Source organism: Lepidochelys kempii, chromosome 11 (assembly GCF_965140265.1).
Source record: "Lepidochelys kempii isolate rLepKem1 chromosome 11, rLepKem1.hap2, whole genome shotgun sequence".
Classification (NCBI taxonomy): Eukaryota; Metazoa; Chordata; order Testudines; family Cheloniidae; genus Lepidochelys; species Lepidochelys kempii.
Window position 1 is genome coordinate 4750100 of NC_133266.1, and position 25296 is coordinate 4775395.

General features: G+C 38.7%; 1 protein-coding gene across 1 annotated transcript in view; it reads left to right on the plus strand.

Annotated features, from left to right (window-relative positions):
• The window catches only part of MAP3K2 (mitogen-activated protein kinase kinase kinase 2), a 92524-nt gene that overhangs the window by 57941 nt on the left and 9287 nt on the right, over nucleotides 1-25296 (plus strand). The window contains exons 7-16 of the mRNA XM_073305011.1: nucleotides 47-146; nucleotides 2832-2962; nucleotides 4454-4533; nucleotides 9615-9682; nucleotides 13900-13992; nucleotides 16031-16237; nucleotides 16934-17082; nucleotides 18823-18954; nucleotides 20811-20940; nucleotides 22909-23086. Coding sequence (XP_073161112.1) covers nucleotides 47-146; nucleotides 2832-2962; nucleotides 4454-4533; nucleotides 9615-9682; nucleotides 13900-13992; nucleotides 16031-16237; nucleotides 16934-17082; nucleotides 18823-18954; nucleotides 20811-20940; nucleotides 22909-23086 — 1268 coding nt within the window. The remainder of the gene's footprint in view (nucleotides 1-46; nucleotides 147-2831; nucleotides 2963-4453; nucleotides 4534-9614; nucleotides 9683-13899; nucleotides 13993-16030; nucleotides 16238-16933; nucleotides 17083-18822; nucleotides 18955-20810; nucleotides 20941-22908; nucleotides 23087-25296) is intronic.

The window sequence follows — 25296 nt, forward strand, 5'->3', positions numbered from 1 at the left end:
ACTACAGAATTAAACATATATTATTTTATATTTTTTTCATTTTTAGGTTCCTGTTCTGAGTAACATGGAACCCTTGCCATCACTGGAAGATTTGGATAATACAGTATTTGGAGTGGCAGAGAGGAAAAACAGGCTGTCTGTAATAGGTAAAGCAATTAATATTCCTGTGACTTTAAGTGTATGAGCTTTCATTTTAAATTGTCTGCAGACTCATACTTTTGAGAGAGTATCTCCGTTAATCCTGATTGACTGGTTGATGTCATGTTTCTTTTACTGAGGTTTATTCATGCTGATGAGTTGGGTGATAATTTTTAGTTGTAAAAATCAAAGAAAAAATAAATAAAGGTAAATATTTTTTTAATTTGCCTAAATGTTTAGTGCAGAAAAGACTGACCAAAAAAAAGAATTGATCCATAGTTGAAAGAACCCTGTAATAGAATTAGATTTGGGATATTAGCAAATGGGTTAATTCTTTGTTCCCCAATGTTAGCCTATAGATTTTCTTTTTTATTGTTCATTTGCAGACTCATCCCTTCTGTCCATTAAACTCAGTGTCAGTACTCTCTTTGACTTCATTACATGCAGGATTGAGCTTCTGAACAAAGCCATATTTATTTAAATGGCAATGCATTTTCCTGACTGCAAGATTCCATTCTTAAAAATGTTTGGTGATTTAGATTGTTCAGGCTGCTCTTAAAGTACCTCTAAGAGAAGCAGCTGTGTTAGCATTGGACTAATTAACCTTTTCTCCTATGCAGTTTGAAGTGTGAGGTTAACTTGTGAAATTTAATTATGTGGATTCCTTGGTTTCATGTCTTCTGTGACTAAAGAATTAATTGAACAAGTAACATTTGTTTGTCAGTTTAATTGTCAATTACGTTCTGATTTTGCACATCATGTAAGCATATTTTTGCAGTGTATATATTGCACTGTTACAAACAAAAGAAAATAGTGTGGCACTGTAACTCATCTGTGTTAAGGAGATAGTTGGATGCTTAATTAAATGTTTGCTTACTTTATTTTGGGATTGGATATTCAGACATCTTTTCTTTAAAATTTTAAATATGACCATATTAAATACAGATGTTAATGTAATATAAGGACCTTTGTATTTAGGTAACGATTTGTCACACCTGGTTTGATACAGTTGAAATGTGCTTTTTATTTACAACTCCCAGTAGTACCTGCTGCAAGATTTAAAATAATGAGTCAGGCCACAAAAAATCATGAGTTTTTTTAAAATAAATAATACATTTTGGATTTGTTTGAGTAGCAGCCGTGTTAGTCCGTATTCACAAAAAGAAAAGGAGGACTTGTGGCACCTTAGAGACTAACAAATTTATGTGAGCATAAGCTTTCGTGAAGCTCAAATAAATTTGTTAGTCTCGAAGGTGCCACAAGTACTCTCTTTTTTTTTACATTTTGGATTATTTTTATTTGCCTTCTGGATTAAGTCTTTAGGGTTTGTGTTTTCAAGCTCTTCTCTGCACGGATGATGGTTATAAACATTTTTTGTTGTGTGTTTTAGTGAAAGCTGAAATTCTCACATCCTCATAAGACTCCAGGAGCTGGGGTTTTAAGTAAAAGTTCATGAGGTTGTCAATAAAAATCATGAGAATTGGCATCAGTAAATACTCCTCTCTTATGAAATCTAGATCCAGTCATCTGGTGTGCTGGGAATTAATGAATTATATGCCTGTGCTGTACAGTGGAAAAGTACATTCAATCTGGTGCATTCTAAATGCAAGATTTAGAATGCACCAGATTAGCTTGCACATTGGCAGAGGCAAATTTTTATCCAGAGACGGATATGTAGATGGACACAATTCCCAGATTATAAATTTAGAATTATATTGTCTCTTCTAATGAAGTTAAGGGCACCAAAAACGCCAGGAGAAACACAGAATGTTGACTACAGGTCTAGGAATGTTTGTAAAGGAGAAAGTGATCACAGCTAGCTCTGGGCCCCATGAAGCTTATGACTGCCCTTAATTTTGGGTTATTGAGGATGTAAAGGAGAATTTCATATTTTAAAAGTAAGTTCTATCCTTAAAGCTAACACTGAAAACAAACAAATATATACTAATCTGTGGGGACAAAGGAAGATGTCTGAAGTACACCTTAAGATTCATTCCTTTCACACACTTTCATATAATATGAGTCAATTAATTTGGGGGTTTATCCCAAAGAATCATTCTGGAACCCTCTCCAGCATACTAAAGGCATAGTGATGTGATGGTAGTGGATTGTTTGCAGTCACCTTTAAACCCTCTTTAGTAAACTGAACTGTTCTTGTTCTCTGCTATAAGAAACAATGGAAATTTTAATTTTAATCATGGTAAACTCAAGTACCCCAATACACTTTTCCAGTCCTTCAATATGTAGATTGACTTTCTTAAGCAATCCTACCTATGATGTGTAGTAGTTCTTAATTTGTCGTCATCAGACCTGATCCTGGAAGCTGCTCCGCATGAGCAGAGTCCACATCCATTGAGCAGGATTTGGGCTTTATTTTGTCACTTAATACATTTTAAAGTATTAAATTTTAGGAGATGACATTAAAGTTTTAGTTGATGGTGCCTAATGGGAGGAGGAGCGGTTGTTTTTTGAATCCTGGGCCATTGGAAAATCAGCACCTTGCAGTATCAGGCTCCATGAGAGCAACAGTCAGCTTTTAAAAACTGTGAAATAAATCATGGTAGATGTAGAAGCAAACTTTGTGCTTTACAAAAAGAAAAAATACCATAGTAAGCTTTTTTGCAGGAGAGGATTGTTTTTAATCTCCAGTCCAAGAAAACTGTTCTCCAATATTGCCTTTTTTTTATTAAAAGGATCTAATACACGTGATAGGAGTTCACCTCCCCCAGGATACATTCCAGATGAGCTGCACCAGGTGGTACGAAATGGATCATTCACTAGTATCAATAGTGAAGGAGAGTTCATTCCAGAAAGCATGGATCAAGTAAATATTTTTTTTTTTCCATTTCCACTTGATTAAATGTCACTGTGGGCATGGTGACTGACTGACCTACCAATTACCACCTATCAGCTTTTCAGTTAATGTTTCTATAATGGTTTAAGTACTATAAACCTAGTAAGCATTACCACCTTCCTCTAGCAGGTGCACAGGGGCGTGTCATTCTGTTCCTCTGATCTGTCTGTTACTCAACTATTCCACCAGAATGAAGCTATTAGAATCTACCAGAATTCCTGCTCTCTCTCTCAATATCATATCCTATCTGGATACTGATGGAAAAGGTGGGTGGGGTCTGAATAGCTCAGAGGATTGAAAAGGGGATATGTAGTACTTTTCACATCTGGGCCATTATTATTTATCCTTATTACAGTGGTGTCTCATTGCCCCATTTGAGATCAGGACCCCCTACAGGAAGACTTTGTACTCACAAGTAGTAAGAGTCAGTACTTACAATGAAGCATTTACAATGAGATGAGATGAGAGAGAGTGGAAGAGAAAACAGAAGCATAGTGTGAAAGTGACTTGTCAGTTGCACAGCAAGTCAGTGTCTGAACTGGGAGTAGAACTTATATCTCCAGACCCTCAGTGCCAGGCCCTGTCCTCTGGACAACGCTGCCTACCCATCCTCTGATCAGATCCAGCCCATTTCTGTACATAATAATCATTACCATTGGCCTGCATAAAGTCAGTTGATGCCTCTCAGACATTTCAAGTACACAAATGCTCACAGGAAATTAGAGACCAAGGATTGCATGTATGGACACTCCAAAACGTAAAATATTTATAGCACATGCAACTGTAACAACCACCTGCATGAGTCATCAGTGTTTAAACCTAGGACCTTCAGCTCTATAGCATATGCCTCTACCATTTAATCTATAGGAATAACTCACTCAGCTGGTAGAAGTAGTAGACTGTTATCCTCTCTGGACCAGCCACTCAAAAGGGCATGTAACCTGGATTGCCACCGACACAGCAAAAGACACACCTCTGACCCCATAACCATCTCTTTTCCAAATTTCAAGTTCCTTCTCCTGGAGCCGTTTCTTTAAAAAACAAAATTTTTTGAAACATTGCCACAGCTAACTATCTTTAGTAGCTTAATTTTTTTGCTCATATTTTCCAAAAAATTTCAGCCTGAGATAGAGACCAAGCAATTTTGTTAATCTAATATAGGTGTTGCAAATACTTCCTCTCTTTGTGTGTGTACTACATACATTTCTTTTAACATAATTGCTATAATTTACTATTTCCTAAACACTGTAAATTAAATACAAACACTGTTTGTATTAGGTGGGAGAAGAGCACCAGAGTGCTTTTCAACAAGCAGGACTCCATACAATATGACTTCGGCCACATCAGTTATAACTGCTGATTTTTATGATCAGTATGTTAGGGTTTTGAGCTATAAAATGTGATGCAAAGAACCAACAATAAAAAAAAAATTTCAGTCCCTCTCTTATGGTTACTTACTAGATGCTGGATCCATTGTCCTTGAGCAGTCCTGAAAACTCTGGCTCAGGAAGCTGCCCCTCACTTGACAGTCCTTTAGATGGGTAAGAACTACTTACATTGAGCACTTTTTTCTGCTAGATTGCTTGAAAGTACTGACCACAGAACATAGTAAGTCAACCTTCAGAAACAATTTCTAGGTGTACTTTTTTCAAACACACACAGAAAAGCAAAAACACTATAACTTATTGGGATTTAACTGCTTACTGATGCACAGAAGAGAAGAGTGCCATATCAGCCTGTTATTTTTGAAGATGCATGAAATTTAATACATCAGTTTCTGGACTTGCTGCTTTTTGTTGCACACAGAGATTTATTGTAAATCTGGACATCGTTGTCTTGTTTGTAAATTGAGTGTATTCCACAGCCATGAACAGCTCCATTAAACATCCACTTTAGAATTTGGCATAATCTGCAAGAAACTTCCATTCTACTAATAGGTTACCCAGCATTGTGCTTAATATTACTGCACAGATGATAAATCAGTGCAAACAGTCAAACATAAATGGAAAGGTGAGTGATAGTTGTGTATAGTCATTGCAGATAAAGATCCATTCAAAACATAAGATTATATTGTTGGCACATTTCACTGAACATTTCAGTTCCACCTACATGCCCAAATATTATAAATAAAACAAAATTTGAACATTTCCCAGATGAACTGACTGACTTATTTGCTAAGTTGAATATTTTCTGTTCTGAAATAAATCATTGTACAGGAGAAACAAGCAGATACAGTCAACTTATCTTGGTTTGGTTTTAAATTTGCTTTAGGTTTTGTCATTTTGTGCCACTCTTGTCTAATATTTGGAGGTGTGGAGTTTAAATACTTAATTAAAATTATTAGTACACATTTATGAACCACAGATCCACCAACCTGAAATGGATGGTTGTTCCCATGTTGAACCAGTCAGACTGGCAGAACAGCCAGTCATAGTTGAGGTAAATTCCTTGTGCCTTCTTTCCTTATTTGATGAAGACATCATTGTGGAAGGACTTATCTTCCACGCATGCTGCAAAGTCCATTTTTTCCGGCATTTAAAATAATCGGGGAGCTGGAAACTGAAGGATGATCTGAGAGGGTCTCACCATATGGTTGTGGAGAGGGCATTTATTCTCTTTTGTGGGAAAGTAAAAATTAATCTATTTGAAATTGGAAGTTTGAATCAAAACTTTATAATGACAGGTTTCATGAAAAAAACCCTAAAATATACTTAAATTTTGGGTGATGGTTAAAGGTGTGGGTAGACATCATAACTCAAATAAATAAAATTCTTCAACCCAGCACATGGTGCAAAATTTCTGCATTGTCATCAGAAATGAAACATGTCCATGCTTTCCCTTTGTGTTGTCTTGTAATTTAATTTGTTGTAAAGTTTTGTGATCCTGCCAGTAATTAACTGTTGATGATTGAAGCGCTCATGGAGTTAAATATCCATTCAAAAGTCTTGCTCTCTTCCTGTTCCACTCTGACAAGAGCCAAAAGACTAACTTCCCATATCCAAAGCACCGCAGGAACTTCTTCCTCTAATCTGTTCTCACTGTCAAAACATCAACAGCACTCCTTTCCTGTACTAGCAATGCAGGGCTAGAAGAGGGTAAAAAGTGTGGGGAAAGATTCACTCCCAGCTTGTTTTGTGCTTATGGAGCATGGGACAGAGAATGACAACAACAGGGGCTTCTGATCTATCTCCGCTTCTCAAATGTTTATACTGGTAGGGAAAAACTGCTGTGTCCAGGAACACATGCTAAGTGGACTCAGAACTAGACTGGAGTCCCATGAGTCAAAATAGTGGCACAGCAATGGGGTATGTGAGTCACTCTGAAATCTAGCTTGATATCAGTGGCATACTGAATATGGTTACCTTGGAGTTGAAGATCAGATACATCTTAGACTGCAAACTTTAAGTTTCAGAGGGGTAGCCCTGTTAGCCTGTATCAGCAAAAACAATGAGGAGTCCTTGTGGCACCTTAAAGACTAACAAATTTATTTGGGCATAAGCTTTCGTGGGCTATAACCTACTTCATCGGATGCATATGATGAAGTGGGTTATAGCCCATGTATACCCAAATAAATTGGTTAGTGTAAGGTGCCACAAGGACTCCACATTGTTTAAACTTTGAAGGCTATAACTACTTAGAGTTAAGGCATGTATCTCTTCATGTCCATTTTTTGGGAAAGACAATTAGCTTACAATTTCATGTCAAAGTATCACAAAAGGATCTTTGAAAATTTTTGAGATTTGAACTTTCCGGAAGCTTGGAAATACTTAGGGGCAAAAGATTGCTTACTGGATGAATTCATTTAGTTATGCTTATCCAATTAGAGAAGGAGAGAGAAATTACTATCCTTTCCAATGGAAGGAAAGATTAGTTCTATAGCTATTTATACCATGTTTAAGAAGTTTCAAGAAGCTTCACAGACTTCAAGAAAACTTGAATCATAGATCTCCATTCCTCCATTCATGTAGCATTTGTTTTCTAATAAGAGTACTCCATTTCTGTAGGAAAGAAAGCTTTCTACTCCTGAATAATTGGCACTTCTATAGCAACTTTTCATTTGAGAATCAGTGCTTCACAAATATTATTTTAGTCTCTCAACTACCCCTTTGAGATAATTGTTATCCCCATTTTACAGATAACAAAACTTATGTATGGTACAGAGAGATTGCATCAATGCTTGAAATATCCACTTTGTAGCTGGTGTGTAAAAGGTTATGCACTCGATTTTAGGTAGTTAGGGTTTTTATTGGGCTGTCAAGTGATTAAAAAAAATCACGATTAATCACACAATTAAAAAAAAATCAATATTCAAATATATTGATTTCAATTACAACAGAATACAAAGTATACAGTGCTCACTTTTTGATTACAAATATGTACACTGAAAACAAACAAAAGAAAGTATTTTTCAGTTATATTAGTATGAGGTTTCAATTGCTTTATCATGAAAGTTGAACTTACAAATGTAGAATTATGTACAAAAAACCCCTGCATTCAGAAACAGTGTAAAACTTTAGAGCCTACAAGTCCAATCAGTCCTACTTCTTGGTCAGCCAATCACTCAGACAAACAAGTTTGTTTACATTTGCAGAAGATGATGCTGCCTGCTTTTTGTTTACAATATCACCTGAAAGTGAGAACAGGCATTTGCATGGCACTGTTGTAGGCAGTGTCACAAGATATTTACATGCCAGATGCACTAAAGATTCATATGTCCATTCATGTTTCAACCACCATTCCAGAAGACATGCATCCATGCTAATGATGGGTTCTGCTCAATAACTATCCAAAGCTGGGCAAACCGATGCAGGTTCATCATCATCATCTGAGCCAGATGCCACTAGCAGAAGGTTGATTTTCTTTTTTGGTGGTTTGGGTTCTGTAGTTTCCGCATCAGAGTGTTTGTTCTTTTAAGACTTCTGAAAGCATGCTCCACCCCCTCATCCCTCTGATTTTGGAAGGCACTTCAGATTCTCGGATCGAGTGCTGTAGCTATCTTTAGAAATTTCATATTGGTATTTTTACATTTTGTCAGATTTGCAGTGAAAGTATTCTTAAAAACTAACATGTGCTGGGTCATCATCCGAGACTGCTATAACAAGAAATATATGGCAGAATGTGGGTAAACAGAGCAAGAGACATACAGTTCTCCCCCAGGGAGTTCAGTCACAAATTTAATTAACGCATTATTTTTTTAACTAGCCTCATCAGCACAGAAGCATGTCCTCCGGAATGGTGGCTGAAGCATGAAGGGGCATACAAATGTTTAGCATATCTAGCATGTAAATACCATGCAGTGCCAGCTACAAAAGTACCATGTGAATGCCTGTTCTCACTTTCAGGTGATATTGTAAACAAGAAGTGGGCAGCATTATCTACTGTAAATTTAAACAAACTTTTCTCTTAACGATTGGCTGAATAAGAAGTAGGACTGAGTGGACTTGTAGGCGCTAAAATTTTACATTCTTTTGTTTGAGTGCAGTTATGTAACAAAACTACATTTGTAAGTTGCAGTTTCATGATAAAGAGGTTGCACTACAATACTGGTATGAGGTTAATTGAAAAATATTTTTTACAGTGCAAATATTTGTAATAAATATAAAGTGAGCACTGTACACTTCATATTCTGTGTTGTAATAGAAAGATATTTGAAAATGTAGTAAAACATCCAAAATATTTAATAAATTTCAATTGGTATTCTGTTTAACAGTGTGATTTTTTTGAGTTAATCACATGAGTTAACTGTGATTGAGTAACAGCCTTCATTTTTTGCCTAATTTTTGATTTTTTCTAAGAGAACCAATTAACCTTGATTGGTAGACTGAAAGTATCCTATGAAAAAGTTTCTTGCATAGAAATTTTTTGACTTGCCTCAACCAATCCAGAGACTCTTGTCATCCTCATTTAGTTTGCCTCTTACTTTGTTCAAGGACTCCTAACAGGGGTTTAGGCTTGTCTCCATTTCTGCTTCTGTTGCCTACTAGAGAAATCCTTATCTGGAAAAGGAAGATGCTGGGGTGGTATGGTTATGAAAGTGCTCTACTGCAATTGGTTGTTCTGTCTGACTGGAATCCCATCCATTCCTGTTTGGTGGCTGGGAGTTACATAAAGACAAATTTCTAGGTAAGAAATTTGACCACATGAAAAACCCCTTAATTCAATAAAATTGCTTTTTAAAGTTTTTTATGAAAACACTTGAGCTTCACAGAAGGAAAAAGGAAATCCGAGAGCTGCAAGACTCTGCATTTCTTTGGCAAAAAATATTAATAGGCTACAAAAATTCTTGCTAAATTAATATCCTGTAACTGATGTTTTGATTTTGTTTATCCATGAAGGTGCAAAGCACGAGCTCGTGTGTGGCTTCATTGGCACTGCTGTGTCTACTAAGAGTCTGTACTAATGAGCAGTGCCATTCGTTTCCTCCCTATCCCAAGCAAGATCCATCCATTGTAATTGATGCCTACAAGCTTTGGTATTTCAAAGTTGAGTCCCATTCATGTCTACAATAGCACACACTGTACTGTATAATTCAACAATTATAAAACAGTAAAACTTAAGTGCTTGCCTGACTACTCTGACTCTCCAGTAACAGAGCATCTAAAATGTTGTCTTACGCTTCTAGAGATAGCTACCCCAAATCTCGGATGCCACGAGCACAGAGCTATCCAGATAACCACCAGGAGTTTTCAGGTAGGTAAATCTATTGGGGCCATTTAGTCTTACCAGATACATCCAGCTGTAAGTAACATGTCTCAGGATGCATGTACATAGTATATGTGATGCTTCCTTGGGGTACCCAGGGTTTTGAGGCACCTCACTACCACCTTCCCTTAGGGTGAGGAAACCTTTTGTTTGTGTTTGCCATGGCTCAGCTCCCCAGCGCTACCAGCCATGGCCATACAAGCACTTGCCTCTAGACCTCACAGGCCCCGCTGTCCCTCTACAGGTCAGTAGTTGGCACACCTCAACTCTTCAGGCATCTCTACAGTACATCCTCTCATCCGCTGAACACTCTCCATATTCACAGATTCGCTGTTTCCAAAGACTCAAAACACCTCAGCTTACCAGTTTCACCTCAGATCAGTGCTGTGCTTAACACATAACACTTAGATTTGTTTATAGTGAAATCAGGTATAAGTTTATTTAACAAAGCATAGAGAATCAAGTAGTAGCAAGTAGAAGTATTGAAAACAAATTACAAATGAAATAAAATCATAACACACATTGTAGAGCCTAAACTTAAGATACTCATGTCTTGTAGAGTATTGCTCACCCAGAATCTTTGCAGTGCTTTACAGCCTGGCTGGCTATGACCCTCTTTTCATGAGACAAGAGACAAGCATGCTGTCAGTTTGCTTCCTAGGTGAAGTATTCAGTGTGTCCCTTTGGACTTCCAAGATAGGCCAGACCAATCTTTTGTCTTTATTCATAAACAAGAATATCCCCCTTCAGTTTGTTCCTTCCTATAGATTTCTTCTCTTGTAGATTTTGCAAAGTATTATCCAATTAGTACAGACATTTTGTATTGATTATAATGACCAGTGGCTACTGGGTCTCAATAGAGACCTCACATACCACCCTTTGGTGAACTATTCTACAAATACCCAAGGGATCCCTGTGAAACCCTCTGCACTGTCTGCCAGTTGGCACCAAGGGATTTTTGGGTCACAGGAGAAGATAATTTTGCCTCTCATCCAAAAGCAAGAGAGACACCTTTGTTTGGTGGCACAGGACTAGGAGTCAGACCAGGACCATAGTTCCGGTTTGCCAGTGAATAGTTGTGTAACCTTGGGTGATTTATTTAACCTGTCTGAGCCTTTATTTCACTATTTTTTCCACATGTCCCATGCCTCATTCAATGCACAGAATAGACAATGCTCAATTAATGGACAGCTATTCAATATTTTGTTTGATCCTTTTTGTTCAGTATATGGTCCTCGATCTTACTTAGTGCACACTATTCAAACCCTTCTGTAAAAGCAGGATTATTAATTTTGTCAGAGGTTTTTCATTGGCACTCATCACGATAGTATCCAAGTGCTTCACAAACATCTATTAATTAATCTTCACAAAACTGCTGTGAGGTGACAAGATATTATCCCCATTTTACACACGGGGAGCTGAAGCACAGATTAGGATTAAAAGTATTCTCTAATTTTGGGTGCCTAATTTGAGGTGCCTGGACCTGATTTTTCAGAGTAACTAGTATTATGTAGTAGTTTTTATATTGAAGCACAACTCCAGTTGACTTCAGTTGCATTTGTGAGTGTTCGGAACTTCTGCAAATCAGACCCCAGAGTCTGAAGGCAGACACCTGGAAAATGACACAATCAGTGGCCACCTGTGAAAAGCTTGGTGTAAGTGACTTGGTTAGCATCAGACAGGAACTCTGTGGCAGAGACGATAGAATCAGATTTTCTGGGGCAGCGTTCAACTGGTTTAACCACGGGATCTTCCTTTCTCTTCCTGCTATTTCCTATCTCGGTCACTGCATACCTTCCAACTTCTACAACAAATGAGGCAGTAGTCCTACAGCCAACAGCCTGCTTCATTGCACATCCCTGATTTGTCCCCAGAGTAGGTCTATCAGGTGTAGTGAATGAGACAAGTGTCCTATGGAAAAAATAGGATCTGATCATTAAAGACTGTCATAATGCATTCACATAAGGGGGCTTAATTAAGGTTGCACAGGCAACCTGAATTCTGGCATTTCTTAACTTGTGTGCTTGACTCTGCAATCTGAAGATTTTTTTTTTTTTAAAAACTTATGAAATTACACTTACACACTCTAATTCCATCAGGTGGCATCATATTGAACCTTTAGATCACCACATCTCTGCCACTTGAGCTAACAGAGTAAATGATAGCAGTATTAGGTTATCATCCTCTATGTGGAGCAGCACTTAATGGAAGATGACACATACTTTGGCAGTGGGGTTGACAAGTATTTGCTGACAGCAGAAACTGAGACTCAAGAATCTTGGGTTCCATTCCAGGCTCTAGAAGAGAATGTCCTCTTTTGGCCTACTTCAAAGCTTGACCTCTTCTACCCCATTCCTTCCAACCTGTCCCAGTGCTGACTCTTCCCTACTCCTGGCTTCTGATTCCAGCCTCCTTGCTCAGTCAGCTCCAGTTCCTCCTTTCTTGTCCCAGCTCCTTGTTGTCAGTCTTATTGCCCAGACAGCCCTCATCATAGTCTTTCCCTGGTTCCTCATACAGTCTATATCTTTCTCCTGCCCCACCTCTGGCTCAGTCTCTCTCCCTGGGCTCCTCATCCAATTTCAGCCTCCCATCCCCACCCCCACCTCCTCCTTGGCTCCAGGTCCCAGTCTCCCCAGCTCCTCGTCTAATCTCAGTGTTCCCTACTCAGGTACCTGGCTACCAGCTCTTCCTTCTACCCCTCTCCTGTTTCCCTCACCAACTCTGTCCCAGCTCCCAATTCCCAGTCTATCCCCTCCCCAACTCCCAGTCACAGTTTCTCCACTGCCAATCCCTGTCTCACCAGGCCACTTGTTCCAGTCTGCTCCTGTCTCTCTCTCATGGTCTGGTTTTTGTCCCTTCTGCATTCAAATGAGACAGCTTACTCCTTCACACTGCCTGAGTGCCAGCAGGAGAGTTGAGAGCACAGGAGAGACCAGCTACTTGCTCTGTTTCTGTACCAGCCTTTGTAGCTCTGGGTTGGAGCATGCTCAGTCAATCTGTGAGGATGATACATGTTTAGTCTGGTCAGTGCTAGGAGCTGAGAGGCTGGAGCATGCTCAGTGAGGATGGAATCTTTGGAGATTTTAGCTAGCAAGTCTAAACTGAGTATGTGAAAACAATTTTTTTGTAAAGGTTTATAATTTAGCCAGATTTGAGTGGCCTTTTTACCAGAGGGCAAAAAACACATCCTTGAAACAAAGGCCGCTCCTGCTCCTTGCCAAATTTCAGGAACCTGCTCCAAAGCATGCAGGTGTTCGAGCATTTCAAAGAAAGTCACCAGAATTTTTTTAACATGGTCAAAATATATATATTTTCTGAGCCTCATTCTCAGAAACATCTAAACCCTTTTGGCAGAAATTTTCCAGACAAATTGAGCCTGAGGCAGACAACCAGCACAGAAAATGTCAGCCCAAATAGTTAAAGTTTGGCAAGGTACAAAACTGAAAAACAGGGTCTTATAAGGAGAAGTGTTGGACAACCTTAATAGGTGGTGCAACCAGCCCTGCTTATGATAGGAATCATGCAGTGACCTATGGGGTAGTGGGTGGCAGACAACTGGATACACCAGTGAGGGAGAGGTTTAGCAACAGATGCTAGGACAAACCCTTCTTATGTGTTGAACGTTAAATGAATAGAATGCAGTGTTTCCATACACATGAAGTCTGTAGATGTCTTAGATATTTTTACAGAAAGTGCCATGAATCTTTTTTCCATTCAGCATAAACAGGAGATTGCTTTTAACATTTCAGGCAGAAAATTCCCACAAACAATGCTGCCGCTCCAGATAGTTTACTAACTAAGGTTTATAGAAAAAGCTTACTTGCCAATCGAAGGAAAAAAATCTACTAAGACATAATTTTCTGTTCTATTGGTATTGTAATCTTGTGCCTGCTTAGAAACAGATGGTAGCATGTTTGAGTGGATGTGATATCTAATTAAATTTATTTTTTTATTGTTTTGCTGTTTTATCATTTATAGGGACTAAAACATGATTAGTAGGCTGAATGTTAATTTGCTGATCTTTATATGCACAGCCTTCCAGTTTACAAGTCTCTTTATACAAGAGTCCACTTCAGGGTTAAGTGTAGGGTTGCTTTTTTAAACACTTGTGATGCAAGACCAATTAAAATTTGGTTTGTTTTATGAATTTTTCCTCATGTGTTTAATTTTGCAATGTATGATAATATTTTCTTTGTTCCCCATAGACTATGATATCCCAGTATTTGAGAAATTTGGAAAAGGCGGGACTTATCCCCGAAGGTATCATATTTCATATCATCACCAAGATTACAATGATGGTGAGTATGGGACAGTAACATTTTCAATATTTATTTTTTTCAAAAAAGAAGTTGAAAGAGTTAACAAATATAATCTGAAAATGTTGGAGAAGCAAACAGGTGTTCTCTCTGAAATAAATGTAAAGCATGCTTAAAGTTAGTCACAAATCTGTGTTTAGGCATGTGACGGGGTTGGGACTCACCACTGCAGCGCTTCCCGCTGGCACATCTGGGAATTAGCTCTGTCCTCTGCAGGGCACCCTGTGCCAGTGGTGTCCCGTTCATCATCTGCTCCCCTGTTCATATCCAGAGCCACGTTGCTCCCTGATGGGCGACGTCCACTTCTGGTCACTGCCCTCCGACAGTGCCCCTTAGTCCATCCTTACCCCCTTCCGGGCCAGGGGGGTTTAACAGCAGTCTTCCAGCTCGCCTCTGCCACAGTGGCCAACCACAACCCCCAAAGTCTAGTCCCTCTGCTCAAGGGCCAGTTGCAGTCTGTCACGGCCACTCCTCCACAGCCAGGTGCAGTACAAGGGGTGGGGGGGGGGGGGAGAGGCAGACACCCAGGCCCTCCTACTGCTCTGGGTCCCAACCCAGGGACCCTCTAGTGTCAGCCTCTCCATCCTCCTTCTCTCCGCTCATCTGTCCGTCTTCCCTGGGTCACTTCCCCTCTGACCCCTTGCACCCTCTAGGCCCTTCTGGTCAGGGCCTGCAGTCTGACAGGTATTGGGCTGGAGCTCTCCTCTGGGCGCACCCCAAGCCTGCCCAGCACTGCGCTGTCCAAGGTGCTGGTCTCCTTAGCTCAGGAGACAGACCTTCCCCTCTGAAGGTCTGGGAGAAACTCCCTGCTCCTCTCCTGGGCAGCCTTTATATAGAGGAGTCTAGCCTGGCCCCGATTGGCTGCCCTCTGCTCTGCACTGATTGGCTCCCCCACAGTCCCTCTCTGTTTGGCTGCCGTTCCACACAGCCGCTCTGGCCTGTTGTAGCCCAATCTTGCCTGGGGGTGGGGCACCACCCTACCACAAGGCACCTAAATTAAAGTAGCCTGATTTTTCAAAGATGCTGAGCTGCCCCAGCTCCTGTGAAGATGTAGATTAGAGTATTAGGGAATCATGGGAGCAACTGTACATGGAAACCATCTCTGCCAAAAGCCTATGCACAAACTATACAGAACATACAATGAATGCCATGAGTAATTGTGATACTTTACTACCCAGAATAGACTTCGCTGTTACTCAATCTGGAATAGCATAGAGTAGCTAAATTGTTGCTCCTGTTTACTGATTCTCATAATAAAAGAGAAGAAGGATAGGTCATGAAATTGAAAAGCAATAAATTTAAAACTCAAAAATACTTGTTAATTAACCTGTGGAACTAATTGCTGGAAGGTATTGTATTTCAAAACAAGATTAGACATTTGGATAATGAGTTACATTAGATAGAGAAAAAAGAGGGGAGGGAATCCATGCTTCCATGCCTGTAGAAGTTTCTTCCTAGCTCCCATCAGTTAGTGGTTGACAGGAAGAAACTTCTACAGGCAGGTAATTCCCGTAGTGTCCATTATGGACTATCTTTCATCTTCATCTGAACTTAAACACCTTCTGTGTGAGGATTCCTCACTAGGTGGGCCATTAGAACTCTAGTGTATCTTTGGCCTGTTTTCCAGGAATAGATAATAGCCTTTCATAGCAGTGAAGATAGAAGTATTGTTGCCTTTGGAACTTGTCTCCATTTTCTTCAAACCACCAGTAGAAAGAGTCACTTAATTATGAAACTGTTTGCAGGAATTGCAGATGTTACTTATGCACTTCTCCCAGCTAGCCAGTCTTGGACTAAGTCATTAAGCTAGTTTAAGTCTGAGCTCTACATGTAGGCATTCTGCACACTTTCCCTCTCAGCAGGCTAAACCAGTAACTTTCATTATCATTTCATCATATTCTATGGAAGATTTGAATTGTTTTGTTTTCAGTGCACACTTCATGCAGTATACAGACATATATTGTTTAGTACTTATTCTTCATGGTACAGTATTCTAGGTAGTCTTTGTGCATCATTACAGGTCGTAAAACCTTTCCAAGGGCTAGAAGGACCCAGGGGAACAGCTTCCGGTCTCCAGTCAGTTTCAGCCCCACCGATCACTCCCTGAGTACAAGCAGTGGGAGCAGCACCTTTACTCCAGAGTATGAGGAGAATCGAATGAGAAGAAGGGGAAGTGACATAGACAATCCTACCCTGTCAGTAATGGACATCAGCCCACCTAGCCGCTGTAAGTTAAAAAGGCACATTACAGTCTTCAAAGGAAAATTTTAAAAAAATCTCGTTAAATATATAATACATCAGAACCAACAAAATTACTAAAATACATGTTATTAAAGGCATATCCATAGTATTATTACAGTATTACATTATAATTATAACTTATATTATAACTAATCACTAATTTTCTTAACATTTAATAATGTTAGTGTACATCTGGACCTGAAGTAGTAAGATGCTTACCAGTCAAATGATGACTTTATTTGCTCTTGCTGCTATGGGCTTAATTTTTTTGTTTCGATAAACAGGGGACTTAATTAGTATGGTGGTTGGGTGTGTGTGTTTATACTAGCTATGTATGCTTTGTAGTTGCTGTAGATCATGTCTTGTTTTTAAAGGGTACTCTTAAAATACTTCGGTGATGAAATGTATTTTAGTCTCCTTTTCAGGTACTTTAGTAAGTACCTCAGATGTGCGTATCTTGTACTTATGTGTTTGGATGTATTTTTATGGATAAAATATAGATTATTAGGTAGCTGACAGGATCACATTTTCTATTTAGAGGAAATTTTATAAATCCGTGCTTTTTACATGGAAATTTAAAATTAAAGTATTTTTTTCAAGAGTTTTATTTTTGTGTTCCAGTTTTTCTTGAACAACTGAATAACAAACTCATTCTAAAAACAAGACATACTTCTATTTTCAGCACCACGAGCGCCAACTAACTGGAGACTTGGCAAGCTGCTGGGTCAGGGTGCTTTTGGCAGAGTATATCTATGTTATGATGCTGACACCGGAAGAGAATTGGCTGTTAAACAGGTTCAATTTGACCCTGACAGTCCAGAGACAAGCAAGGTAAGAGACCCTGAAAGAAATATTTGTAAAGGGATCACTTTAAGAGTGGTTTTCTGTGTGGTCTAAACTGATGTTGCTTTTTGCTTTCACTTAATTTTATGAATGTTTGAGGACATATACTTCTATGAGTCTGTACGACAGATAAACATCCCGTTTCATTAAAATCTTCATAACTCAGTTGAATGAATATAGTGGTATGTAACACATGATTTCATCTTCAGATATATCTCTCTGAAACTAACATGTATTATCAAATTCAATACAGTCTGAGGCTATAAAGCTAAACCATAATCTAACATGGAAGGTACATTCTACAGAAATATTATTTTAAGTAGTAAAGTGAAAAATATAGGAACCTAGTGTACATTAGCTTTGTTTGATAATGAAACCAATAGAGAATGTTTTGATGAAGAACACTGTTTAATGGATATGACTGCAGTTATGTACAAATTGACATTATAGGTAAAGTGCAATGCCAATGAACCTACTGTAATTGGTCCCCTATATTGCTCTCCCAAGAGCATTGTTTTAGTGCTTTTGTTGACAGGTAGTATTTACATACGTCTAATCTGAACTTGTCCTTCTTTAAATACAGTTACAGTCAGAAATGTAAAAACGGCACCATGTTACTGCCCAGATCTGCTCCTTGTTTGTATTCCAAGTTGTAGCTGCCAGTTTTACTGACAAAAATAAATTCTTCTTTTCATTCATTAGGATTCCATAGTCAGTACAGTTGTGGGGAGAGTGGGCTGGATTCCATTCCAGCTCATGCATCATCTGCAGAATTAACTGGCTGACTTCCAGCTGTAGACTGTATTACTGCTGGTGGCATAGGAGCTAGACAGAACAAAGATTGACTTGCAGCTGTAGTTTTTAGTGCTGGTGCTTTAAAAACAAATTATTGTAAAAAGTAACCAATTTGCTCTGGAAATCATAAGGACAGTAAACGTGGAACCACATGATGCCATTTTTGCAGTAGTTACCTTTCAGAAGTTACCAAACTTGCCATTACTTCTTGTAACACACCCGTGGCAACATCAAGTGGTCTGTGATGGATAAATACCAAGTTTTGGTGAAGGGCTTCCATATGGAACCTCTGGAATGCTTAAAATTCTAAATCATACCTATTTTTTAATGAACTTGTATAGGGAAATTTACAGCAGGGAATAAGTGGCTTTTCCACCCTTAACCACTTCCATGCTATAAAAATAAATAATAAAATATATATCTGGGAGGAAAAACAAAACTAAAATATGTAATTAATTGTGAACTATAGTTTAGATTTATAAATGTGTTGCTTAACTTGAGATAAGCTTTTATGAACTAATTCTAGTGATACCCGAAGAAAGACTTAATTTGAGAATTTTTCATCCAACTGAAAATTTGTAACATAATATTACAGTACAGCTCTTGAATTTGTTGACATTTTAAAATAAAGTACCTGACAGGTTCTAGTTTCTGAGTATATGAGATTGAGAATGATTCTTGAAATCAAAAGAAACTGAAATAACTGGAAAATATCCCTAAAGAATTTATAGAAGTCAAAACATTTCTCAGATTATGCTGTAGATCTGCTCTCCCTCTTCTACTGCTGATGTTTTCTAACAAGAAAATGTGTTAACTTTACACAGACTGCAGAGTAAACCCTCATAAAGTCAGTCTTATTAACAGAAATCTAAAAGTTGTGTGAGATCATTTTGTCTCAACTATAGTAAGTTTTACTGAATATTTTCTTTTCAGGAGGTAAATGCACTTGAATGTGAGATTCAGCTGTTGAAAAACCTGCTGCATGAAAGAATTGTTCAGTATTATGGCTGCTTGAGGGATCCCCCCGAAAGAACACTCTCTATATTCATGGAATACATGCCAGGGGTAAGCAAGAGAGCTCATTGCAGGCTATGAGGCTAATGAGGCTATTCTCATTTCTACAGAATGTGTGCCAACAGTCTAAATCAGGGGTTCTCAAACAGACGGTCATGACCCCTCAGGGGGTCACAAGGTTATTACAGGGAGAGGGAGGGTTGTGAGCTCTCAGCCTCCACCCCCAACCCCCGCTTCACCTTCAGCATTTATAATAGTGTTAAATGTGTTTTTAATTTATAAGGAGGGATTGCACTCGGAGGCTTACTGTGTGAAAGGGGTCACCAATGCAAAAGTTTGAGAACCAATGATCTAAATGGATAAGATTTGCAGGAGCACACACAGATGTTAAGGAAATGTCTGATGATAAATCATTAACCAAAGACAGACACAACTGCATTATAACATTTGAGTTTTGCCTACTGTATTAATTGCTTATTAATTCAGAATTAGAATTAGTTTAGAGAGCACAATATTTGTGTGCTTCTGGCTGACTACTTGCAACAAATGTCTTTTAAAAACAGTTTTGTGAGCTTTTTTTTAACAACTTTTAATCATGTATCTCAAGTTTAACATTCCTTTTTAAGTTTGCATCCACCTCCAGCTTGACTGTGTTCTAGAGATGCTTCTAACAGATGAGGAATATACACAGCTGCCTCTTGAACCAATTAGCAAGCCTATGAAGGGAGTATCCCAGTAGCCATACATAGGACTCCTGTTGACTTGGGGGGAGAGAGAGAGATCAAGCTCGAGTTCTAAGGTTTAGGTCTCTCTCTCAGTGCATTGGGCACTATTACTAGGTCACTGTGTCAGCCAGTCAAAGATGTTGTGAGGGCAAAAACTAGTTAATAATAGCCAGAGATAAGTTGAAAATTAGATCTTGCAGCTGTCTTTTTGTTGGCACAGAGGCATGTATTGTACTGTCCCTCCTGTCTGCCTACTCCTTTATGGAAATATTTTGCTTTCTGAAAACTGCAGATTTTCACTTATTCACAAAATAGAACAAGCAGACCTGAGTATAGTAAGATGCAGTTGTTTCATGTATCCCTAAATGTTCATAAGTAATTGCTGCATTCTAGTTTGTTGTTATAAGTCTGCACAGAAGAAAAATTAGGATTTTAGATGAGACGAGGATCTCATTTTAGAGACTTGTAAGATTTTCTGAGATCTGGAGGACAGAGTATCAAAGTATGCAGTTTTAAAGACCTGTATAGTTTTGGGTTTTTGTCTTGGTACTGTTCCTTTTAAACCATTAAAGTGTGTAATTTAAAATGGCCAACCCAAATTGTATTAAGATATTTAGAAAAACATCAGATGTAGGCTGAGACTTTTTTTTTATGCCAAGTTTCTGCCTGTTGTTTTATTGAGACCTAAAACTTATTAAACAACATATTTTTAAATGTCATGCTCTGGGTTGTCCAGATCGTTTTCTCCGTTTGTTGTCTCTCAGAGTGTAAGATGGATTGGGTGCGGTCAATGGCTGTGTCGTGTACAGTGCCAAACACAGCATCATCATGTAACTAGTAAATCTCTAAAAAATCATGCTTAGAAGGAAAATACTCTACTGTGTTACCTGTACAGCAGCTCAGCAACATTTAAACTATTTGGTATTTTTAAAATTCATTGTCTTGATAACATTTCTGTGTATCATTATGCTCCTGTTAAAGGCTGAATCATTTAGTTTAGCTGGAGATATAACTGCTAATGTGAATTAAGCTGATCCGGAGAAGTCGTAGAGCCTTGCATCTCTAAATTTCTGGTACAAACTTCATACAATCCAGTTATTTTTTAATAATGGTTAAAAGATAAATTATTCTATCATTCTTAAAAGTGCTATAATTATTAATACTTTTTCTTTTTGGCCACAGGGTTCCATTAAGGACCAGTTAAAAGCATATGGAGCACTCACAGAGAATGTGACCCGAAAATACACACGGCAGATTTTGGAGGGAGTTTACTATTTGCACAGTAATATGATTGTACATAGAGATATTAAAGGTAATTGAAGAAGAGATGTGAGTTCTGCTTTCTCTACTCCAAATAAGCAACATGACCTTGAAACATTTGAAGCTTCATAAACCAAAGGGAAATGATTGCAATAAAATTAAAGGGTCACTGCTAAATTTCTGATGCCAGAATATTGGCTTAACTTCAAGCAGTTCCATCAGGATTTACTTCAATAGTCCAGTCTTTGTAATGTTTTTCAAACCTGAAAATTGCCAATGTTGCAAACTGAGAAAAAAAAATGTTTTAGTGAGTAATGGGATACTAATAGGGGTATATATGACTGTTTTAATATCAGGACTTTTCAAAACATTTATTTATGAACAACAATCCAGCGAACACAATGTTGAAACCCTTAGCGAGCGTGAGTAAATCTGGTGGACATAACTGTATCATAGCTGCTAAAATTGCTACATTATTTTCCTGTTTATGTGTCAATATAATTTTTTGTAAATTTCAAGGTGACAGATTTCAACTATCCTGCTTATACCAAGTTAAATAAATTTGTAAACCTAAAAGTATGTCATTCACTTTAAACATGATATGAAGATGCAGATTTTCTGAGTGCTCTAGGCACTTTCCTTCCTTACTTCACTTCTTTCTTACCCAACCAGTTCCCTTTTATTTATTCTTAATATAAGATAGATTTGGCAAGTCAATAACTTTCTCAGAAAGTTCATAGAAAGGACCTCCATAATTCCCAGGGGGTTGCAAATCAGTGTCAGGGAGCTGTGGCCACCCTGCCATTTTTATATTGCTAAATGGGGGGATAGGTAGTCCTGGTTAGAGGAATGGAGACCCCTAGAGCACTCTGATAATGGAAAAGGTTGAGAAGCTCTGAGTTAATCCAGCACTTTTTTTTTTCCAAATTGGTCAATTTTTGAAATAACCTGCAAACTCTTAGATGACAGAGGTGCCCCTAATATTCTGCCCTCCGGATTTTGACTTTATTTTTGTTCATTAAATTATTTCAAATATAACTTCATTTAAGATTAGAATCAGGCCCCATATATTCCACAGCAAGAACTCTTAAATTCTGCAGCAACATCACTTTATTCTAAGGCCATGAAATAGTCTCTTGTCCCCATCCCCACCACGACTGCCAGTACACACACAGCTGTAGCTCAGAGTGGAAAATAGTCATTAATGTAAAATTCATTCATGATTGTCAGTTGTGGGATTTTATTATGTTCTCCGGATGGCCCAGTTCCGCTACCTGAGCCTCAACTCCCAGGGTGTTGCCCAGAGAACTCAGCTCAGATCTTCCTTTTTCTCATAAGAGTCAGGAAAGTTGGAAGCAGCTAGCTTTAGCAGTTTACCTCCTTAGCTGACCTAGTCTCTTGCTTCCTAGCCTATCAAACTACGCGTCCATCTCCTCTCGTCCTTAGATGCAAGCTGGATTCTAGCTCTGGCTCCCCAACTTCCTGTTACCTGGCTCCAGCGAACTCTGCAGGGATCATGCACTGTAATTCAATTAACTTCCCCTTATGCGCAAAGCTGCAGAGCAAGAGGTAGTGCAGGCAGCCCAGGGACACACACAAAAATGTTGGTTGCCAGGCTGCAGCAAAATGATGAATTCCATGGCATTTTGGAAATATGCCAAATTATGCAGCTGTGGAATTGTGGCATCCACAGAGACTTGAGTGAGACAAATAGGGCAGGTTATGCCTCAGGACTATAATTTTCAGACTCTCTGCAGATGCAGGTAGATGACACTGCATCAGTTACACTTGGTTCAGATTTCAGAGGTTTTTTTCTCCAACCATAGGGGCTAGAAATAATTTTTAAAATGAAAGCTCAGATTCTAGAGAACAGTTCTGAGCAAGGGGCAAGTTCTGTGCCATGTAATATACTTGGCTGTTGTTATAATGCATCAGTTAAACCAAATGTGTGTTGATTCACTCTCATGCAGTTGATTGGCTTTTACTGACTATAAAGCAGAGATTTTTCTTTTTCTTCCAGGAGCAAATATTCTGCGGGATTCAGCAGGCAATGTGAAGCTAGGTGATTTCGGTGCCAGCAAGCGACTTCAGACTATCTGTCTCTCTGGCACGGGAATGAAGTCTGTCATGGGGACTCCATACTGGATGAGTCCTGAAGTTATCAGTGGAGAAGGGTATGGGAGAAAAGCAGATATCTGGTAGGTCAAAGAGCTATTCTAATGAAAAACAGCTACATACTACCCCAGAGGAGATGTCCTTGTGGTCAACTGTGCAAAATATAAATTTTCATTATTTTAAGCGTGAGCGCACTCATTATGTGTTTCTGGTTGCCCAAGGTGAAAACAAGCTATGTAGACAATGAAGAATATATTGGGGCAGGGGATCAGTTAACACTAAACAGATTGGTTTTTGTATATCAGTGACTGTGCTGACTGACTTAGGACCACAAGAGAACACTGTGGACCAAGCTCACATGAAGTTAGGCCTATCTGGCATACTTGTAAATACTAGAGGGGCACTAACATAGGAAAATGTCACAATTCATTCAGTTCAGTGATTAATGAAAGTTACCTAAGTAGCATTTGCCCAAACCATATCATGAGCACAACCATGTTGAGAGGGGAAGAGGCTAATTTGTTTTAGTTTTATTTCTTTCTTCTGCTCCCTTGTATACCTGAAGGTCTCTACCATATGTTAACAGAATGGATTACGTGTTGAGTTTACTTAGCTATCACACAAAATATAACACCAACATATTTTATACTGAAGATTTTATTTAAAAAAAGAAACTGCAACATTCAGAACAGTAGAACTAAGGGAGCATTGTGATTTGAAGAGCTCTTTGAGTGAAATGACACAACTATTTGCAAGTGCATTGTACTCTGGATGGTTGATACTCAAAAGGTCTCAAAATTAATAATTTTATTTATATAGTGTCCCATTCCCCATCAAAATGCTTGGGACACAAAACACACAGTGAAATATCACCATCTTACAAGAATGAGAATAATTCTTCTTTGAGTGCTGTCCCTGTGGGTGCTCCACTTCAGGTGCCAGTGTGTCCTGGCGCCGCCGATCAGAGATTTTTTGGTAGCAGTGCCTGGTCGGGATGCCCGTGCGCAGTAGCTGTTTCGCGATGTCGTTGGCACTTCATTTCGTGCTCGCGTGTCCCAACCCCCCTCAGTTCCTTCTCAGCCGTCCTCGGCTGCAGACAGAGCTCCAACGGCAGTGTCACAAAATTACCTAGAAAAGAATTTGAAATAGTTATTAGTTCAGTTTAGTCCCCAGTAGTTAGTTCATTGTTAGTCTTAGGTTTCCGTTTTAACCATTTAGACTTTTTCTTTTAAAAAAAAAACAACAAAACCCACTCAGGAGTTCCCTTTCCCCCTTTTTCTTTTATTGTCCTGTGACTTAAGTTGGACTCTGAAAATGCCAAGCTCTCCTGAGTTTAAAAGATGCACTTCGTGTAAGGACACAATGCCTGTCTCTGATGGATACTCACAGTGTGTCCGCTGCTTACGGGAAGAGCACATTTCTCTAAAATGTTCCCATTGCAGCAACCTTAAAGCCAGAGCAAGGAGGGAGAGGGATTTCTCCATAAGAATAATTTTAACACCACTGTCTGATAGCACTGCCACTAAACTGTGGAGTTGGCCCAGAAATTCAGATTGCTGGCTCTAGCATTTGTAAATCTTATTTTTCAAGTAAGAAATTAACGTGCTGTCTAGATAAACTGACCATGTGTCAGTGGGTCACAGCTGAGGATGCCAGATTCAGGACAAACTGCTGAGAAATAGGGCAGACTTACCCCCAAACTGATAGTTATTCTATCATAAGATATACCAAGCCAGTAATAAAAGTAAACTTCTGTCTCACCACACTGGTTAACAAGAAATAAAAAATGCAGTCTCTTTAGGCATTCCAGCACTTATTTTACCACCTAGACACTATACTTTATGATGAGTGGTTATTGAAAACCAATTTCATCAAACAGGGTTCTTCTGGTCTCTCAAGATCAGCCAGATCGCCAGATCAATATATAACTCAGATCTTACCCACTAATCACACTGTTGCCAGTCCTTTAGTGGCTAAAATCTAAAGATTTATTTTTAAGAGAAAAGAAGTAGTTTAAAATGGTTGAGGAATTCATTGCAATGATTATATGCATAAATTCTTATATCAGTGATGGAATAAACAATGATGGAATAAACTGCTAGTTTGAAAAAGTCTATCTGGAAGTTACCCAAATAGCTTGGGGATTATGAGTCCTTGTTTAGAGCTTCCTTGTTAGAAATTCAGTCCAGAAAAATGAAGCAGGACATGAAGACAAAATGGAGATGTTTCCAAGGGTCTTTTATACCTTCTCCCATGTGAGTGGAATATTACTGTCCAAACAAAGTTCTCAGTC